The 16,596-nt window shown below is 45.0% G+C and overlaps 1 protein-coding gene across 1 annotated transcript in view; it reads left to right on the top strand.

The window, feature by feature from the left end:
• The window catches only part of WDR49 (WD repeat domain 49), a 125,970-nt gene extending 109,374 nt beyond the window's left edge, over nt 1-16,596 (top strand). Inside the window, exons 16-18 of the mRNA XM_066621546.1 lie at nt 6,119-6,228; nt 6,954-7,100; nt 16,451-16,596. Of these exons, the coding sequence (XP_066477643.1) occupies nt 6,119-6,228; nt 6,954-7,100; nt 16,451-16,596 (403 nt within the window). The remainder of the gene's footprint in view (nt 1-6,118; nt 6,229-6,953; nt 7,101-16,450) is intronic.

Here is a 16,596-nt window from a genome sequence, read left to right as displayed (position 1 = left end):
GACTGCAATCTGCCTTGCCATTGTAAAGATCCTGGTGCACTACACTTTCCCTGTCTTAAGAGGAGGTTGCTGGAAGTGCAGTCAGTTCTCTATAAAAGGGAGCCATGGGGTATCCACTCCAGTTTGGTACTGTGGAATGAAAGAAAAGTAGATTTAACTCAGTTGGGGCAAAGGATTAAATCCCCTTTCCCTTCATGCCACAACCTCAATCTGAACTGAATGCCCGCATGGGGAATCCTATTTACAAAAATAATATTCCTTATGAATACACAGTGGAGGTGACAAATAGATTCAAAGGTTTAGATTTGGCAGACAGCGTGCCGGAAGAACTGTGGATGGATGCTCGCAACATTGTTCTGGACGTAGCAACTAGAACCATCCCCAAGGAAAAGAAATGCAAGAAGGCAAAATGGCTGTCTGAAGAAGCTTTACAAAATGCCGAGGAAAGAAAGAAAGCAAAAGGCAAGGGAGAAAGGGAAAGATATACCCAACGGAATGCAGATTTCCAGAGAATAGCAAGGAGAGATAGGAATGACTAATTAAATTAGCAGTGCAGAGAAAGAGAGAAAAACAATGGAAGGGGAAAGACTAGAGATCTCTTCAAGAAAATTGGAGATATCAAAGGAACATTCCATGCAAAGATGGGCATGATAAAGGACAAGAATAGTAGGAACCTAACAGAAGGAGGAGATTAAGAAGAGGTTGCAAGAGTGCGCAGAGGAATTCTGCAAGAAAGATCTTAACATCCCTGATAACCACGATGGTGTGATCACTGAACCTGTTGCGAGCTGGAGAGACGTTCACGCAGCTATCTGCTGTCCGGCTGCTCGGCTTGCGTATCTTTCAAGGTTAGAGCACACACACTCCCAGCGACAAAGACGACACAAGGCAGAAGTCCTTCACCAAACGCCTCTTTACTATGTACAATATTTACAACAGCAACAGTCCAAACTGTACACGATTCACGGTTCACACTGACGTAGCCTTCGGCACAAAATCCACTCTGCATCTCCCACACCCCAGCTTGCTCCTGCTGGAATTTATATGAGTGACAGCCAATCAGAGTGCAGTAAAAACTGCCAAGTCACTCTGACATTGCATGTGGGACACACGCACACACACACACACACAGGTAACAGTCACCTGGTATGTGTCACCAGATATTTCATCATCCTTAGCTCCCAGGATGCTGTGCTGGCTTGGTCAGGCCAAGGTTTCAGGGCCTGCTCCTATCCAGGCTGCAAATTATCAGCAGCCCCGGGGATGATCCCTTAACAGAACCTGAGCCAGACGTCCTGGAGTATGAAGTCAAGTGGGCGCTAGGAAGCATCGCTAACAACAAAGCTAGCAGAGGTGACAGTATTCCAGTTGAGCTCCTTAAAAGTTTAAAAGATGATGCTGTTAAAGTGCTGCACTCAACCTGCCAGCAAATTTGGAAAACCCAACAGCGGCCTCAGGATGAAATCCCGCACAAAAATGCTTACAGTCATATCCTGTTTGACCCCTGATCTGGGTTCCAGCTTCAGACTCTGCAATGAGGTTTCCCGTTTCAAGCTGCAGACCCCCCTGATGCATGTGCCCATCCTAGAGTGTTCCCTGTGGAACTACACTGCACGGAGTAAAGACAGTTCCTAGCTTGGCATGACATTTGTTTCACTGTAAAAACAAAAAATGTGTTTAAACACCTCAGCAGAGAACCACTTTATCACAAAAACTTACTGTGAGTTCACTACCGGTGGGGGGGGGGGCTGTTTCAGTTGGGCTAAGAAAACGTTGGTGTTTCTAACGTGCAAAAGAATGCAAATCTGTCCTTCTGTAAATAGATTCTGTATCTTCTTATTTTATATACAATATTTCTAGGCTGAAAATGAGTTTCATGGTTTAGATGTTAATTATAGTTGACATATTTAAGTATAAGTCTGGAGAGGGTGTTGGAAGAGAAATATTAACACACCAGCTTGGAATGGGATTGGAGCAAAATTTGCTAGGATCCTGTTTATTCATTTATTTATTTCTATTCATAGCGCAAGTGATCTTGGCAGCTGAGGGTGGATAGATGTTCCTTTAAATAAGGTTTTTTTTTTTCCCTTAAAAATTCTCAGACAGAGGTTGTCAACAGATTTTGAGAATCAGCTCTCTTTTTAGAGGAGGATAAGCAGCTGAGAATAACCACAGGAGAAAGCTCTATGTCAGGATTAAATTGTATGTCACGTGCTATTCTGACAGCCGTCTTTTTAGCAGGAAAAGATGGAATGGCTATTGGGAGCAGAGAAGAAGGGCAGAGGTGCTTAAACGTTCTCCCCCCAAAATGTGATTTCTATGTTCCAAATTGCCCCTCTTGACTTTTTTCCTGTGAAGGCGTGTTGGTGAGGGTAAGCTCACATTTAATATCTCACGTGGGGAAAAGCCACTTTGTGGGGCAATTTGGAGTAGGGAAATGGCAGGCAGCAAGGCGAAAATTTACTTCCTCCTCCCCACTGCCACTTTTCCTCTCCCTTGATTCTTCTAGAGGTGGCTTTTCACCAAAGTAAAAGGTTCATAGACTATTATTGTACATTTTTATACCCTCTTCTTATGAAATCCTCCCTACGCGCAGTGAACCTGAGGCATGGGGATTGCACCTGTTGGCCCACCTGGAGGCCCACTGCCCACACCTCCAGGAGTTGCATTTCAGTGTTGACGAGAAAGAAACCGTGTTTACATACATGATGGGGGCAAGAATTTGGGTTGCAATCCTATGCACTCTTATCTGCGAGTAACGGCACAATCCTGTTACGATAGGGTCTGTGCACCAGCAGCTGGAGAATACCTGTTGGCAATGGTAGGTCCATGCAGGGGGTGGGAGGGAGGCAGGGAGGGGGTGGAACAGGGTGGGGAGGAGGCAGAATGCAGCGGAGATGGAGTGGGGAGGAGGGTAGATTGAGGCTGGGAATGGGGCAGTTTTGGTGGCAGTGGTGCTGCCTATCCTTCTTCCTGGTCTTGATCCTCCAACCCAGGTCCATAAAGACTTGTGCCAGCAAAATCACTGGCAGTGCAAAATCACTGGCCGTGCAAAATCACCAATGGGCAGTGCAGGCTTACCCTGGTGCAAAGTAACAAATGTTCCCTCACCTGAGGAAACCTCTAGAGCACAAAGCTCCCCAGCCGGATACAGTGCATGCCCCATCAGAGTGCATTGGGCTGCATGTCCTGTTGAACTTAGTGGAACATGCCTAATCATGTCTGATCTCGGAAGCTAAGCAGGGTCAGGCCTGGTTAGTACTTGGATGGGAGACCTCCTGGGAATACCGGGTGCTGTAGGCTTATACCATAGTCTTTCGAGACTGAAGGTTGCCAGCCAACCAACCAGACATATAATTGCACTGTTGGATAATCAGAGTTCCTTCTCGCATGGTGTATATGGGGACAGCCCCTTTCATATGAAAGCCAAAGGTATGGCCATTGGGGCATGTGGCAGCATCAGGAGCATGACCTATGAATGCAAGTGTTGCATCTCCCCTGGTTTACTAAATGTCAAAAGGATTTCATGAGAAGGGGGCGTGCATGTAATGTGTAATTTGGCCCCCAGGCTCAAGTCTGTACTACATCTTGAGCTGGTGACTGATGACTGGCAGGGATTCAGTCTTAGTGCCACCATCTAGCTCTGGTCACATGAGGAAGCTGTGGGTGACCAGCCAACCAAATCTCCATACACCATTCATCAGAGTAGCACAGATACTCAGACCCCTCAGACTCATATAAGAACTCTCTAGGTCAGGCTTTTTCACTGGTCTGAGCAACCAAGGCTGCAATCCTATGCACGCTTGCCTGGGAATAAGTACCACTGAATTCAATGGCACTTACTTCTGAGTAGGATGCATAGGATTCTTACTTCTGAGTAGATATGCATAGGATTCTCACATAACACCAGAGACCAGGGGACATCCACAAAAGTTGAGTGTTGGGAGAGTTAGGACAGACAGAAGAAAATATTTCTTTACCCAGTGTGTAATTATTGTGGAACGCTTTGCCACAGGAAGTAGTGATGGCATCTTGCCTGGATGCCTTTAAGAGGGGTTTGGACAAATTTCTGGAGGAAAAGTTCATTACAGGTTACAAGTCATAGTAGGTATGTACAAGCTCTTGGTTTTAGAGGCAGGCTGCCTCTGATTGCCAGATGCAGGGGAGGGCATTAGGACGCAGGTTGTGTCTGTTGTCTTGTGTGCTCCCTGGGGCATTTGGTGGGCAACTGTGAGATACAGGAAGCTGGACTAGTTGGGTCTTTGGCCTGATCCAGCAGGGCTCTTCTTATGTTCTTATGGATTGCCCTGTAAGAGACCTGTTCCCTCCTGCTCACTCAGACTGCCTTCCTGTGTAAATTTCACAAGAGCTGCCAACTGGATCTTCCTTAATCACCTTCTCAAGGACACTTTGGATAACCAAGTGATTAAATTTGTAGTTAAGGATCTAATGGTTTAGACTGAAATAAATTTGCATATCACCAAAGCCCCAGTACAGGTTTTGAGATCCTTGATGAATATGTAAGATAGTTTTTGCTTATTAAGTTGTAAATTATCACTTATTGTTAGAAGAGAAATCATCAACCAAACCTTTGCAGGTTTGGAAGGTACAGGAATGGGTTTTCCATTCCAGTAAGCCCCCAACAAAGAAAAAAATAGGTGTGCCCTTAACCTGCAGACCCCCAAATGAGAAGTTGTCTCCCAGATTAAAATTGACTCCCCATTGATTAGTTGATGAAAGATTTATTTAACTGCTAAAATAACCAAACCCACAGTTACAGGAGGTCTGGTCTAGAGGTCTGGGCAGGAGGTCTGGTCTAGAGGGTAGAGCCTCCATTTGCCTGAAGATAACATCCAGAAGGTCGCCAGTGTGAGGCCACCGGCACCGTGCGACCTTGAAGCAGCTGACAAGCTGAGCCAGGTTATTCCATCTGCTCTGAGCGTGGGAGGATGGAGGCCAGAATGTGAAACCAGATCAGAAAGAAACATCTGAATGTTGTGGTTCTTGAAAGATAGAACCTTTCAATTGTAAAAATCCCTACGGGGATTTAAATAGCCTGCCTTGAATAAAGTCTTGAATAAAGACCAAGATAGGCGGTATATAAATACCTGTATTATTATTATTATTATTATTATTATTATTATTATTATTATTATTATTATTATTATTATTATTATTCCCCTGGGGGCTGGGGATAAGAATAGGCCCTCAGTTTGGCTGTACTTGTCATAAGAGGCGACTAAACAGCCAGTGGGTAGATGGGACTCGTCAGCCTGGGAAGGCAGCTCATCTGAGAGAAGGAAAACTCTGATCCCAAACCTCCACTGCCTTGTGGCTACATCCAGTTACGGAAAAGGCTTCAGGAGTCAACCTCGAGGCAAAATCCGGAGCCGGAGTCCCTGAGGCTGTTCATGGCTGAACACAGTCACGTTCTGGCAACTCCTGCGACGCCGCTGGAACCAACCGTATTGGCCTCTGCCTTTCCATTGGACCATTTCAGCGACGTGGAGAGGGGGGATTTGCTGCATGGGTAACAGCCTATCCTCCATACCTACTTTACCCAGGCTTCACGCACTGGAGAGGACACTCTGTTCCAGAACCACCATTCAGAGCGTGACACCATAGTCGAGACTGAAGGATGCCAACATTTATTATTATTATTATTATTATTATTATTATTATTATTATTATTATTATTACAGAGTCCTCAATAATAACTGTTCAGTTTTGTTTAATTATTCCTATGTCATAATTAGCTGTAGGGTCAGTAGTGGTGTACTATTTCAGATTCCATCCCATTCCATCCTGAAGGCATCTCTGATTGGCTGCTCATTCATCACAGTTCAAATGGGTGTTGTTATGAAGTACTTGGGTTGGTCGCTTCATTTGATTCATTCATAGAATTTGTTCATCCCCACTCAATCCATTGAGATGAACTCCACTTCAGGGTAAACATTCCATTTGGCCTATGAACCTTCCACTCATTGTTTGTTAACTGTAACTGACAGTTGCATTTTAAGACATGGTGATCCTTTATAGAGATGAGAATGATTTGGACCAAAGGCAGAATTTAAATGAAATAGAGAAATGCCAGCTCATTTTCATTCCCGATTGCTAGGGTGAATATATGGGACAACACAATCCTGGGTAAAAAATACAAAGAGAAAACGAACAAGAAAGGAAGAAAATATGTCCTGTTTGATAAAGCCACTGGAATCAAACCAACAGGTATGTGGACTTTATTGCACAGATCCAGAGTTCCACAAATATCCTACCTCTGTCCTCATGAATTTAGTGGTGTCAACCAGTCTGTGCATTTCTGTAGAAATCAATGAGAAAGCCATTGTAGATTAGGGAAGATTAGTGCATGGGACACCCTAAACAGGGTTGAGATCCAAAGAGGCCCTTGTGCACAGGGTTTGGTGGTCTTCTTTTCCATCACTAGCTCCTTTCACCTCAAGGAATGCCATTTAAGACCCTGATCTTCAGGCTTGGCTTTTTGAGGGGTGCACAAAGCTGCAACTGGAAGAAAAATAGCTGAAAAGCCCTGGGCAGGCATGGTAAATCGTTGGATCCCAGCCCAGGTATTGATGCCGGATACAGACAGACAATTGATGACAAACCTAAAAGAAAAAGAATCCTTTTCATCTTATGTGCGTGACAGGTTTCCACAGGTTTGGTTGGAAAAAAAAATTCTTTTAATTAACATTAAGTTATTGTGCCCTTTTAATTTAGAGGATTGTGAGCCTTCTTTGGCTGCACTGAATGAAAATAACCAGGTTCTCTCTGGATGTTTGTCTGTGTGAGAGAGAGTGTTCAGATACCTGAATATTCTGCAGCTAAACAAGTGGAATTGGATGTTTATCTACCAAAAATTAACTTTGCTTCAGTGGCAACTGTGTTGTTCTATGAAATGATTTCCTGCATTTGGAATAATCCTCTGGGTTGCAAAGTTGTATTTAGGTCATTAAATATTGAAGCCCTGACGGAGACGCCAGAAATGAGCAAGCTCAACTTCCTTCTGGCCCCCGACAAATACTTTGGGGAAAAGTCGGCAGAGAGGAGCTCTGAAGATATAAAACCGCCTACCCTTTCAGCCAGTAAGTAGACCTTCATTATATTCTCATTACTCTACCTCTTGCGAGAGAGAGGCAAAAATAAAGGTCACTAGCTTATCTCTGTTAAAAGGAGGTAAAGGGAATAGAACGAGGAAGGAATTTATTGCATGGCTGCTAGCAGGTCATTGTAGATGCAGAAGTTACATGAACATGTGATTCCGAGTTGCATACAAGATTCGTGTTGTTAAATTTGTGGTGTGTCATAGCCAGCGATTAAAGCTCTTCACTGCGTCCCTACAGGCTCTGTGTATCTTGGCCACTGTGTTCTAGTTATGTCTGGATAGTAGTAACCTATCATTATGACCCAAAACATTTGTATATATGCATCTGTATATGTGTGTATGCATTTTTCATTGATGAAAACTTTAGTTTCTGACCTTTTAGATCAACTCAAAAGCTTTCTCCAAATTTTCACTGTTGGTTGAAAGGCAAGCAATGAGCATGTCTCTTCCTGGAAGGGCATTCTACAGTCTAGACATAGTGGTTGAGCAGATCCCATCTCAGCCATTTTGTATGTACATACAGGCTATGGCAGGGGTGCTCAAACTTTCAACTTTAGGGATGCTGGACCTTTAACAAGTGTATAGAAGAGAGAATTGCAGCAGGTGCAACTTGTCATCCCACAGATGACAAGCTACACCTGCTGAAATTCTCTCTTCTATACACTTGTTAAAGGTCCAGCATCCCTAAAGATGAAAGTTTGAGCACCCCTGGGCTATGGGTTCAAGAGCTCATCAGGATAACTGTGCGTATGGATTAACTGAGGTGGTAGAAGATGAAAATAATTTAACCACACATTTTGTTTGAAGCAAGTAATCTCCCAGACTAAACTAAATCTCAGCCATAATTTCATGCAACTCTCTTGTACTGCACTTGGGTTGAAGACATCATAAAATACATTTCACTATATGATGCTCCATAGATGTGTGTGCAACCTCCTGATTTTAGAAGTAGGCTACCTCAAAATGCCAGGTGCAAAAGAGGGCACCAGGATGCAGGTCTCTTGTTGTCTTGGCTGCTCCCTGAGGCATCTGGTGGGCCACTGTGAGATACAAGAAGCTGGACTAGATGAGCGTTTGGCCAATCCACCAGGGCTCTTCATGTTCTTAGATGTCCAACAATCATAAAGCATCAGAAGTCAATTATATCACTGCATTGAAGAGTTATCTTAATTAACATCCATAAGGGCTAATCTGTTAGTAGTAATTTGGTATAGGAGATCTTCTATGCAAAAAGGTTGAAAACGTTTAACATGGACATTCCAGCCATTCACATCAGAATGTTGTGACTAGACCAATGAAGCATCAAAGGGCTTTTTAGTTGCATATTTCCTTTAACCCATTTCTGCCCAGCCCACAGGTGTACACATTTTGTCCGTGTTGCATATATGCGTTGAGCAGAAATGGCTTAAACTGGGGTATTGCATCGGGGCTCTAGGGGATGACAGACTCCTATGTTGCTGTATCCTTCTCCCTACAAATGGACTTCCTCCTGTGTACAAATCTGAGCTCAAGTTTCATTGCCACAAGGAAAATTTTCCATCGGATGTCCAAGTAACATGAGGTTGATGGTGATGTAGATAGCAGCATAGCGATAGAAGATGCAAGAGCTAATATATAGTCTGTGATTATCATCCATATGAAATGTATTTGTGGTTTGTTATGAGAAAATGTGAGAACTTGTACCCACAGTCCATTTTCCATTTAGTATGGACAACACTTCCATAATATCCATGTCTATAATGTCCATAATGATAATGCACCAATTTGGGCTAGAAAGAGAATAAGCAGTGCTACTCCCCAGTCCTATTCCCCACCACTGGCACTGATGCAGCTGTGCTGGCTGCATGTGCACAGTATCCAATGGGGGGGCGGCTGTGATCAGACACCCAGCAGGAGGTAAATAAAAATATTTGTTTATCCCCTGGAAGTCTGTGATCACCTATTGGTCTCCTAAGATATACACCAGCCATTTTGCTGGCCCATAAGTCTGAAGAGAGAAAAAGCCTGGGAAAGAGGAGTTAAGATCCTAGCACAAGTCACTGCCCTGGGAATCGACTCTGCTTCCTGCCCTCCCCATCCCCAAACTCTCCATTTCCTCCCCCTGGCCAATTGGGTTGCAACTTTTAGACTAGATACAGAACACCCAGGGAGAGCAACCTAATTTGCTAGGAGGATGAGCTCACGTGAGTATCATATGTGCTCGTCTTTCTTGCTCCCGGGAATCCTATGGAGGCAGAGAATCATTGGGAACAGGTGTCCACCCACTTACTAGCTTGCCCAGCTGGCAAAAAACCTGGCAGGTAAGCCAGTGATCAGATATGGGGAATGTTCATGGGGGAAATATGTTGAGGGGAGAGAACAGCCTGGCCATGGGATGGATGCCTGAGCATGTGCATGGGAAGTCTTCCCCTGGCCAAATTAGGTGGGATGTTAGAGATCCATGATTGGCTCTCCCATCTCTTTAAAAACATAGCTGGGGGAGACAAATTGGATTAGGACAAAAGCACTGGGGGAAGAGACTGAACCTTTCCCACTATGTTTCTGGCTCTGAATCCTCTCCACTCTTTCCTCTTTTACTTTCCCAGTTAGGAACATTTATGAGAATCTGTACGTTTTCTCCAATGACACCAATAGCAGGGTTGGGTGTTTGTGATCTATATTGGGAAAATGGCAGGGGAGCGCCATGGTCCCCATCCACTTTGTGTGTCCACCCCCCCCCCCGTTTTTTTGTGTTTTTTTTAAACAGGAGGTCCATCATGAATCTCCAACATCTATGTGTACCAGGTAGGTCATGCAGGCATTGTGGGCTAAAATATCTTTGGATGCTTCCAGTAGTAAAATAAAGCATTTCAACTCCTGTTCTTTACCTTACATGAAAGGATGGGGCATCCGAACATCAAATAAACCACCCTGGTATCATCTAAGCTTGTTATTTCTTTAATCATAGGTCACAGCAATATTGGGAAACTAATCACATAATTACACAAACTAAATGCAATAATGCAACCCACAATTAATGTTTACCAGAAGTCCTCCTTTACAATAATCAGAATTAAAATTCACTTTGTGCACCATTTCACAGTTAAATTACATTAGCGTTTACAAATTGAGATCTAATTTTAGATGTAGCCAATACAAAGGAAGCTAATCAGTAATTTTCTTGTTCCTTGACACTAAGCAAATATTTGTTTTTTCTTAATCACAGTCAAAGAGACCATCCCACCTAGTAAACCAAACAGAAGGTTATTCTCAACCTTTGTCTAGAGCTGACCTGGAGAACTTGTGATACACCAAACTAAAGATTTGTCCAAGGGGTGGCATCAGAGGTCAACCAGGTTGGGCCCTCCATGGGCTGGTGGTCCATGTTCATCAGAGGGCCCACCCAGTTTGGCTAGCTCCTGAACCCTCAGTAACAGTGACAGTAGTGGTCCCCATCCTAAGGTGGCAGTCAGGGAGTGCCATAGGAGGTCCAATGCAGGCCTTTGCCCCAGTACCTCTGCAAACTGCTGCAGCTGTCACATCACTGATTGGCTACCTGTTAAGCATGGTGGCCCATCAGGCTCAAGAAACCTTCTGGTTTTACTTCCTGTCTTGGGCAAGCACCTGGCAGGCCACAACAGATGACAACAGTGGCCTGTTCTGTGGCAGGAGGAGGGATCCACAGGTTGCATAGGTCTGGTGTAGAGTGGCATTTACCAAGCCACTTTACCAACCACTAGTGGGTTGCAACCCGATGTGAAGTGGGTCATGACCTGCTGTTGCGCTGCAAAGTATTACTGGTAGCCACCGGAAGCCACTTCTAGTTCATGCTGGGCCCGTGATCCACTCCATTGGCCTCTGCAAGAGTAACTGGAAATGATTTGAAGTTTGCATTTGAAACTATTGATTTTCTTCCATGACTTCTGATTTGCTTCCGCAAGGGCACTCTGGGGCCCATGGAGGCCAATGGAGTGGCTTGCAGACCCGGCATGAGTGGAGGCCCATGGAGGCCAATGGAGTGAGTTGCAGACCTGGTATGAGTCTCCCATGGCTCCCATCAACGTTTTTCAAGTGCAATAGCAACCATCAGGTCATAACCCAGTGTGGAGGATGAAATGGGTCACAGTGGCACAAAGTTTGAGAACCGCTGGTATAGAGTATACCAGTATAACGGATTCTGTACTGAATCTATAGATATAATTCAGGAGGACTATCTAAAGCAGTGATTTTCAACCTTTTTCATCTTGCGGCACACTGGCAGGGCACTAAAATGGTCAAGGCACACCATCAGCTTTTTTACAATTGACAAGGCACACTGTGCTGTCAATGGGGGCTCATATCCCCCAATGGTCCTATTGATAAATGACCCTCTCCCAAATTCCCATGCCACACCTGGGGACCATTCGTGGCACACCAGTGTGCCAGGGCACAGTGGTTGAAAATGGCTGATCTAAATCAGGGTCTGTGAACAGTTCAGGACAGTGGATAAATGTGGAATTAAGAGAAGCAGCTCTGTGTGTGCTGAGACAGCAACACAGACTGGTCCTTACGCATCCCCACTCCTAGCCTTATATCCACAGGGGTCTGGAATGGTGCAAAATGAGCAACAACACTGCAAGCTGCATCCTTGGAAGGGGCCATAACTTAGCGATAAAGCATACGCTTGGTGTGCAGTAGGTTCCAGATTTGATACCAGTTAGTATCAGGTATCAGGTATCAGTTGATACCAGGTAAGGCTGCAAAGTACCCATGTGTAAAAGTCTGGAGAGCTGCTCCCCAACATTGAAGACAATACTGAATGAGATAGGGCAATGGTATGAATGGGCAACTTTAGATATTCATATATAGGGAAGCCACCATATCTGTGGATCCCGTACCTGCAGTTTCAGTTTTAACCGTGCATTGGGTCCACGGGGCCCCCCCTATGTCTTATAAGGCATTAAAAATATTACTTCCTATTTTCATGAAAAACTGGCAGTAGCAATTTTTCGCTACTTACAGTCATTCTGGGCCAGCAGAGGCTGTGGGCAGATGCACGTGGTCTCTTCCAGGTCCAGGTCTGTTTCCCTTGCCTCCGGAGGTTGGGGGGGGGCATTTGCCCCTATCCAAGGATTCACGTATCTGCGGAGGGGGGCGGTTTCAGGAACAGAACCCCTGCGGATATGGAGGCACTCCTGTATATGGGCCTTGCTGGAGGAGAAAATACAGTTTGCTTGGTGGAATTTAGAGACTGGGAACTGCTTAAAGCAGCCCTCTCCAAAACGACAGCCCACTGTGTGCTAGGATTATCCTTCTGGGTGTGGAGGTGATAAAGCTTTATTGTACCTGGCACACGATCTTCACACAGCCTTCAGAAGGCTCTGCACCCTGATTTCCCGGGGGAAGTGGCTGCCTGGCACAAGGCTGTGTGATGATTGGGCGTGACTAATGGTGGCTGCGGTGCAGAACGGTAAGGCTTTGCCATCTTTACACTGAGCTTGGAAGGATAATCCCAGCATGCCAAATCTGGCCCATGGGCTGGGGTTTGGTGGCCCCTCATTTAAAGCATAGCAAACAAAAAGTGATTCCAGAAGGGGTTGGTGTTAAGAGGTCCTGGGAGGAAGATGAAGCAGAGTCTTTGGGGCAGGCAAGTGATGGGAACATTCAGTGCCTTATAAACAAGCAATGAACACTGGGAAAGCAGAGGGTTGGTGAGACCTGGCTGCTAGGGCCTGGCAGATGTTGTAGATGGGATTTGTATCCCGTTGACTCTTGACTCTATGAAGACTTGGAGTCAAACCAACCAAGAGGCTGCAAAATCCAGGATTGGTCCTCCCACTTTTTCATAGCCTACAGATTGTTACTTGGAGTCCCAAGGCAGATTAGGGGAGTGTCACTGGAGCTGGGAGATTAACTGTCTTCCCCACCCCATATTCCCAATCAAAACGGTTCTTCTCAGCTGCTCTTTGCACTTCTGGAAAAAGAAAACAGGCACCATATGGAATTTAAGTTTCCTCCATAGGCAATCAGCAACAGCATGGGTGTGTGCGTGATATAGATCAAGAAGAAGGTTGCGGGGGAAAGGATGAATTCCCTTCCCCCCCCCACACTGCTCTCCCAATCTGAAATGTCATGCAACTGCTTTCCAATCACAAGCCATTTCATTCAGTTTAACCCTTAGAAATGGGAGCCTCTGACTCACAGGGGTGGCAGTGCAGTAAGTACTGCAGATGCCGCAATGCGTCATGTAAGCTGCCTCTCTACTCACTGTTGGAGCCATCGGGGCAGCAATGGCATCATGCAGGAAATGCTGTTTGATTCAGCAAGTACCTGTGCATTGTTGTCACTGCTAGGAATGGCTCCAACTGTGAGTGGGAGGGGCTACTTAGATGGTGCGTTGTGGCACCTGCAGTACTTAACTGGTCAGCCCCCCCATAGCTACACCACTTACGTAAGCATCTCTTTGGAAATGCAGTCAGTTCTGGTATTCAGTCTCTGTTTTCGGTGTAACATCCAACCAGGAATGATGAGATGCAAATATGAACAAGTAAATAAGGTGATTGAATAGCTTCCGAAGCTTCTATTGAGCTGTTGGGCTGCGCTGAGGACACCCTTTATTTTTCCATGTCGTTTGCCGTTATGACTTCAGCATCTTTTGCCAAAGACCGGCTCTCGAAGACCATGGCTGTGAATGGTGCTGGAGTCACAGAAAGTCGATTTTCATAGCTCAACATCAGCATTTCCTGATTTGTACAGCAAACCCAAAAAACCTTGCTTCTTCAAGCTCAATAGCAAGAGGCCACTGTGAATGAGACAGCAAGCCCCATGAGAAGCAGAAAGAGAATTAAAGTGGAGCCTGCACTGATGATTCAGCACAGCCCCATGACAGCCTCACACAGTTCCAAAAAGCAATTAAAAAAATTAAAATACAATCCTTTTTGAGGCCAAATCAATCCCCAAAGAGCTTTCTTGACTAGCCAGGTGCGTGATCTCAGTTGGCAAAATGCTTCTTTCCTTCACCATCGTTAATCTTGCCAGACGGTTGGATCTCTTGCTCTTCCCCAGGAGCTTTAGATAGAAAATGCTATTATTAAATTTATATGAAGCACTCCAGGATTTTCTCATTAATCCTCCTGAAACCCCTCAATTTTGGACAAGACACAAACTCTCTGAGTTTTCATTTTAACTCTTTCCTGCAGCAACTGTAGGATCGGGTTGTGGGTATCCAGTGAGCTTCATGACAGAGCCATCTCCTTGCTTGCAGTCCATGCTGGCTTCCATAGATTTTTATATGAGGTGGACAAGGCTACATTCAAGCATGAAATAGCTTTCTGGCTGGATAATCTGGATTTGCACATTTAATCACAACGCTGAATGAAAAAAAAATGTACCATGATCCCTGGGCATGGACAAGAAAGCACGGGGGTTAGCCACCTTGCTGAAGCTCAGGAGGTCTGCATCTGCTCATTTGGGAACCCTCTGGATGCCAACTCAGGCTACTTCATGGAAGAGGATAAGCACTTTCTAGTTGAAAAAATTGTCCTCTAAAGCTTACAGAACTAGCCAAATGCCAGTTGGTATGACAGGAAAGTTTGCACGGACCCTAGAAAGTGCTGTAAAACTTGGTGGATCCTACATGCAGTGACATGATGCATCTTCTGGGTGAAGGGCAGCAATATAGGTGAGGGACGGGCAATTCAGACCTGGGAGGGGGCAGGATCAGCACCAGCAGTGCGCGTTACACCCTATCCCCCTCCCTCCTGGGCGCAATCTGCTAAAATGGAGCAATGTGAACTTGCACCAGCTATTGCATTCACACAGGTCCAGGTTTCCTCATTGTGGCTGCTGAAGCTTACCCCGGGGCAAGGGGAGAAATGTCCCCTTACCTTGGGCAGACCTCCTGCCTGCAAAATTCCCCCACAGGATGCAGCACAAGCCTTGCTGGTGCCGTTGCCTCGGTGTGGGGGAATTTGCATTTGATCAGGCTACCCATCTTCATATGTGTAACTGAAACAGCTGCATATTGTTTTTCTGCTTATCCCTGCCTCCCCCTATGTTGCTTTCCTTGTGTTGGTATCTAGCTTGTAAGCCCCTTGGAATGGGCACTGTCCTCTCCTTCTTGAAAATTACCATGTAAAATGATGGCACTCTCTCTCTCTCTCTCTCTCTCTCTCTCTCTCTCTCTCTCTCTCTGTGTGTGTGTGTGTGTGTGTGTGTGTGTGTGGATGAACACATACCAAGGGGAACTTCAGAAGCCCCTTCCTCTCCACTGTTGCACATTAGAACATAAGAAGAGCCTCACTGGATCAGGCTAAAGGTCCATCTAATCCAGCTTCCTGTAACTCACAGTGGCCCACCAGATGCCTCAAGGAGCACACAAGACAACAAGGAACCTGCCACTCCTTGGCCTAGTGAGGTAGCCTACTTCTAAAACCATGAAGTTGCACATACCTATCATGGCTTGTAACCTGCGATGGACTTCCAGAAATTCCAGAAATTTCAATCCCCTTTTAAAGGCATCTAGGCCAGGTGCCATCACCACATCCTGTGGCAAAGAGTTCCTCAGGCTAATTACATTCTGGGTAAAGAAATATTTTCTTCTGTCTGTCTTAACTCTCCGAACACTCAATTTTAGCGGATGTCCCCTGGTTCTGGTGTTAGGTAAGAGGAAAAAGAGCATCCCTCTATCCACTCTATCCATCCCCTGCGTGATTTTGTACGTTTCAATCATGTCCCCTCTCAGGCGCCTTGCTGAAGTTTCTTTTCTGTGTTGTTTACTTTGCACAAGCCCTGTTCTTCACAGATTTAAAAATCATGAGGGTGGTGTGTTGTTTTTGTTTCCCTCTTTCAAATATGTAAGTGAACCTAATATTTTTTTAAAATGAACAACATAATTTATCCTACAAGCCAAATGCTAGCAGTTCAGAATATACCTTGAAGCTGCAGGGTGTGCAGTGGCAGGCTGTGTATTTTGTGGTACCACAGTGCTCATGTACCTGCGTTTATCTACATGTGTACTAGAGACATTCCCCATTCAGAGAATTCACTTCTAGAGAGGTTAGTTTCTTCTGAGATCAGACAGCTCCCAACCTTCCCCAGAATGACAATACTCACAGAGAACGCTAACAACATTGTAATCCTGCATCCCTAAAAGGCAACAACTGGGATGCTGATTTTTCCAGTGCAAGGAACTTGATAATAGGGATGGAGACCATATGGCTGCATCTTTGTCTCTGGTCGCACTGAATTATAATGGAAACCTGGAAACTGCCTCATATATAATGGAGAGATTATTTACAGGCTGCTTCTCAATAACTTGAATATTAATGATGGCTGTTTTAAAAATGCCCATTTGTGTGTCTTCTCCTGTAGCACTGAAAGGTGCGTTTAATGAAAAGAACCTGTTCCCCAAAGAAATTCTGGACCGTGAAAAAAAGTCAAGGCAGCTGCTGGAGGAAATCGGCAACAAAGACCTGATAAAAATTGAAAGCAAGCCTGGGAAGTTGAAAGGAAAATGA

This window comes from Tiliqua scincoides, chromosome 3 (genome assembly GCF_035046505.1).
Source record: "Tiliqua scincoides isolate rTilSci1 chromosome 3, rTilSci1.hap2, whole genome shotgun sequence".
In the NCBI taxonomy this organism is placed as follows: Eukaryota; Metazoa; Chordata; class Lepidosauria; order Squamata; family Scincidae; genus Tiliqua; species Tiliqua scincoides.
This window is presented reverse-complemented; position numbering and strand designations above follow the sequence as displayed.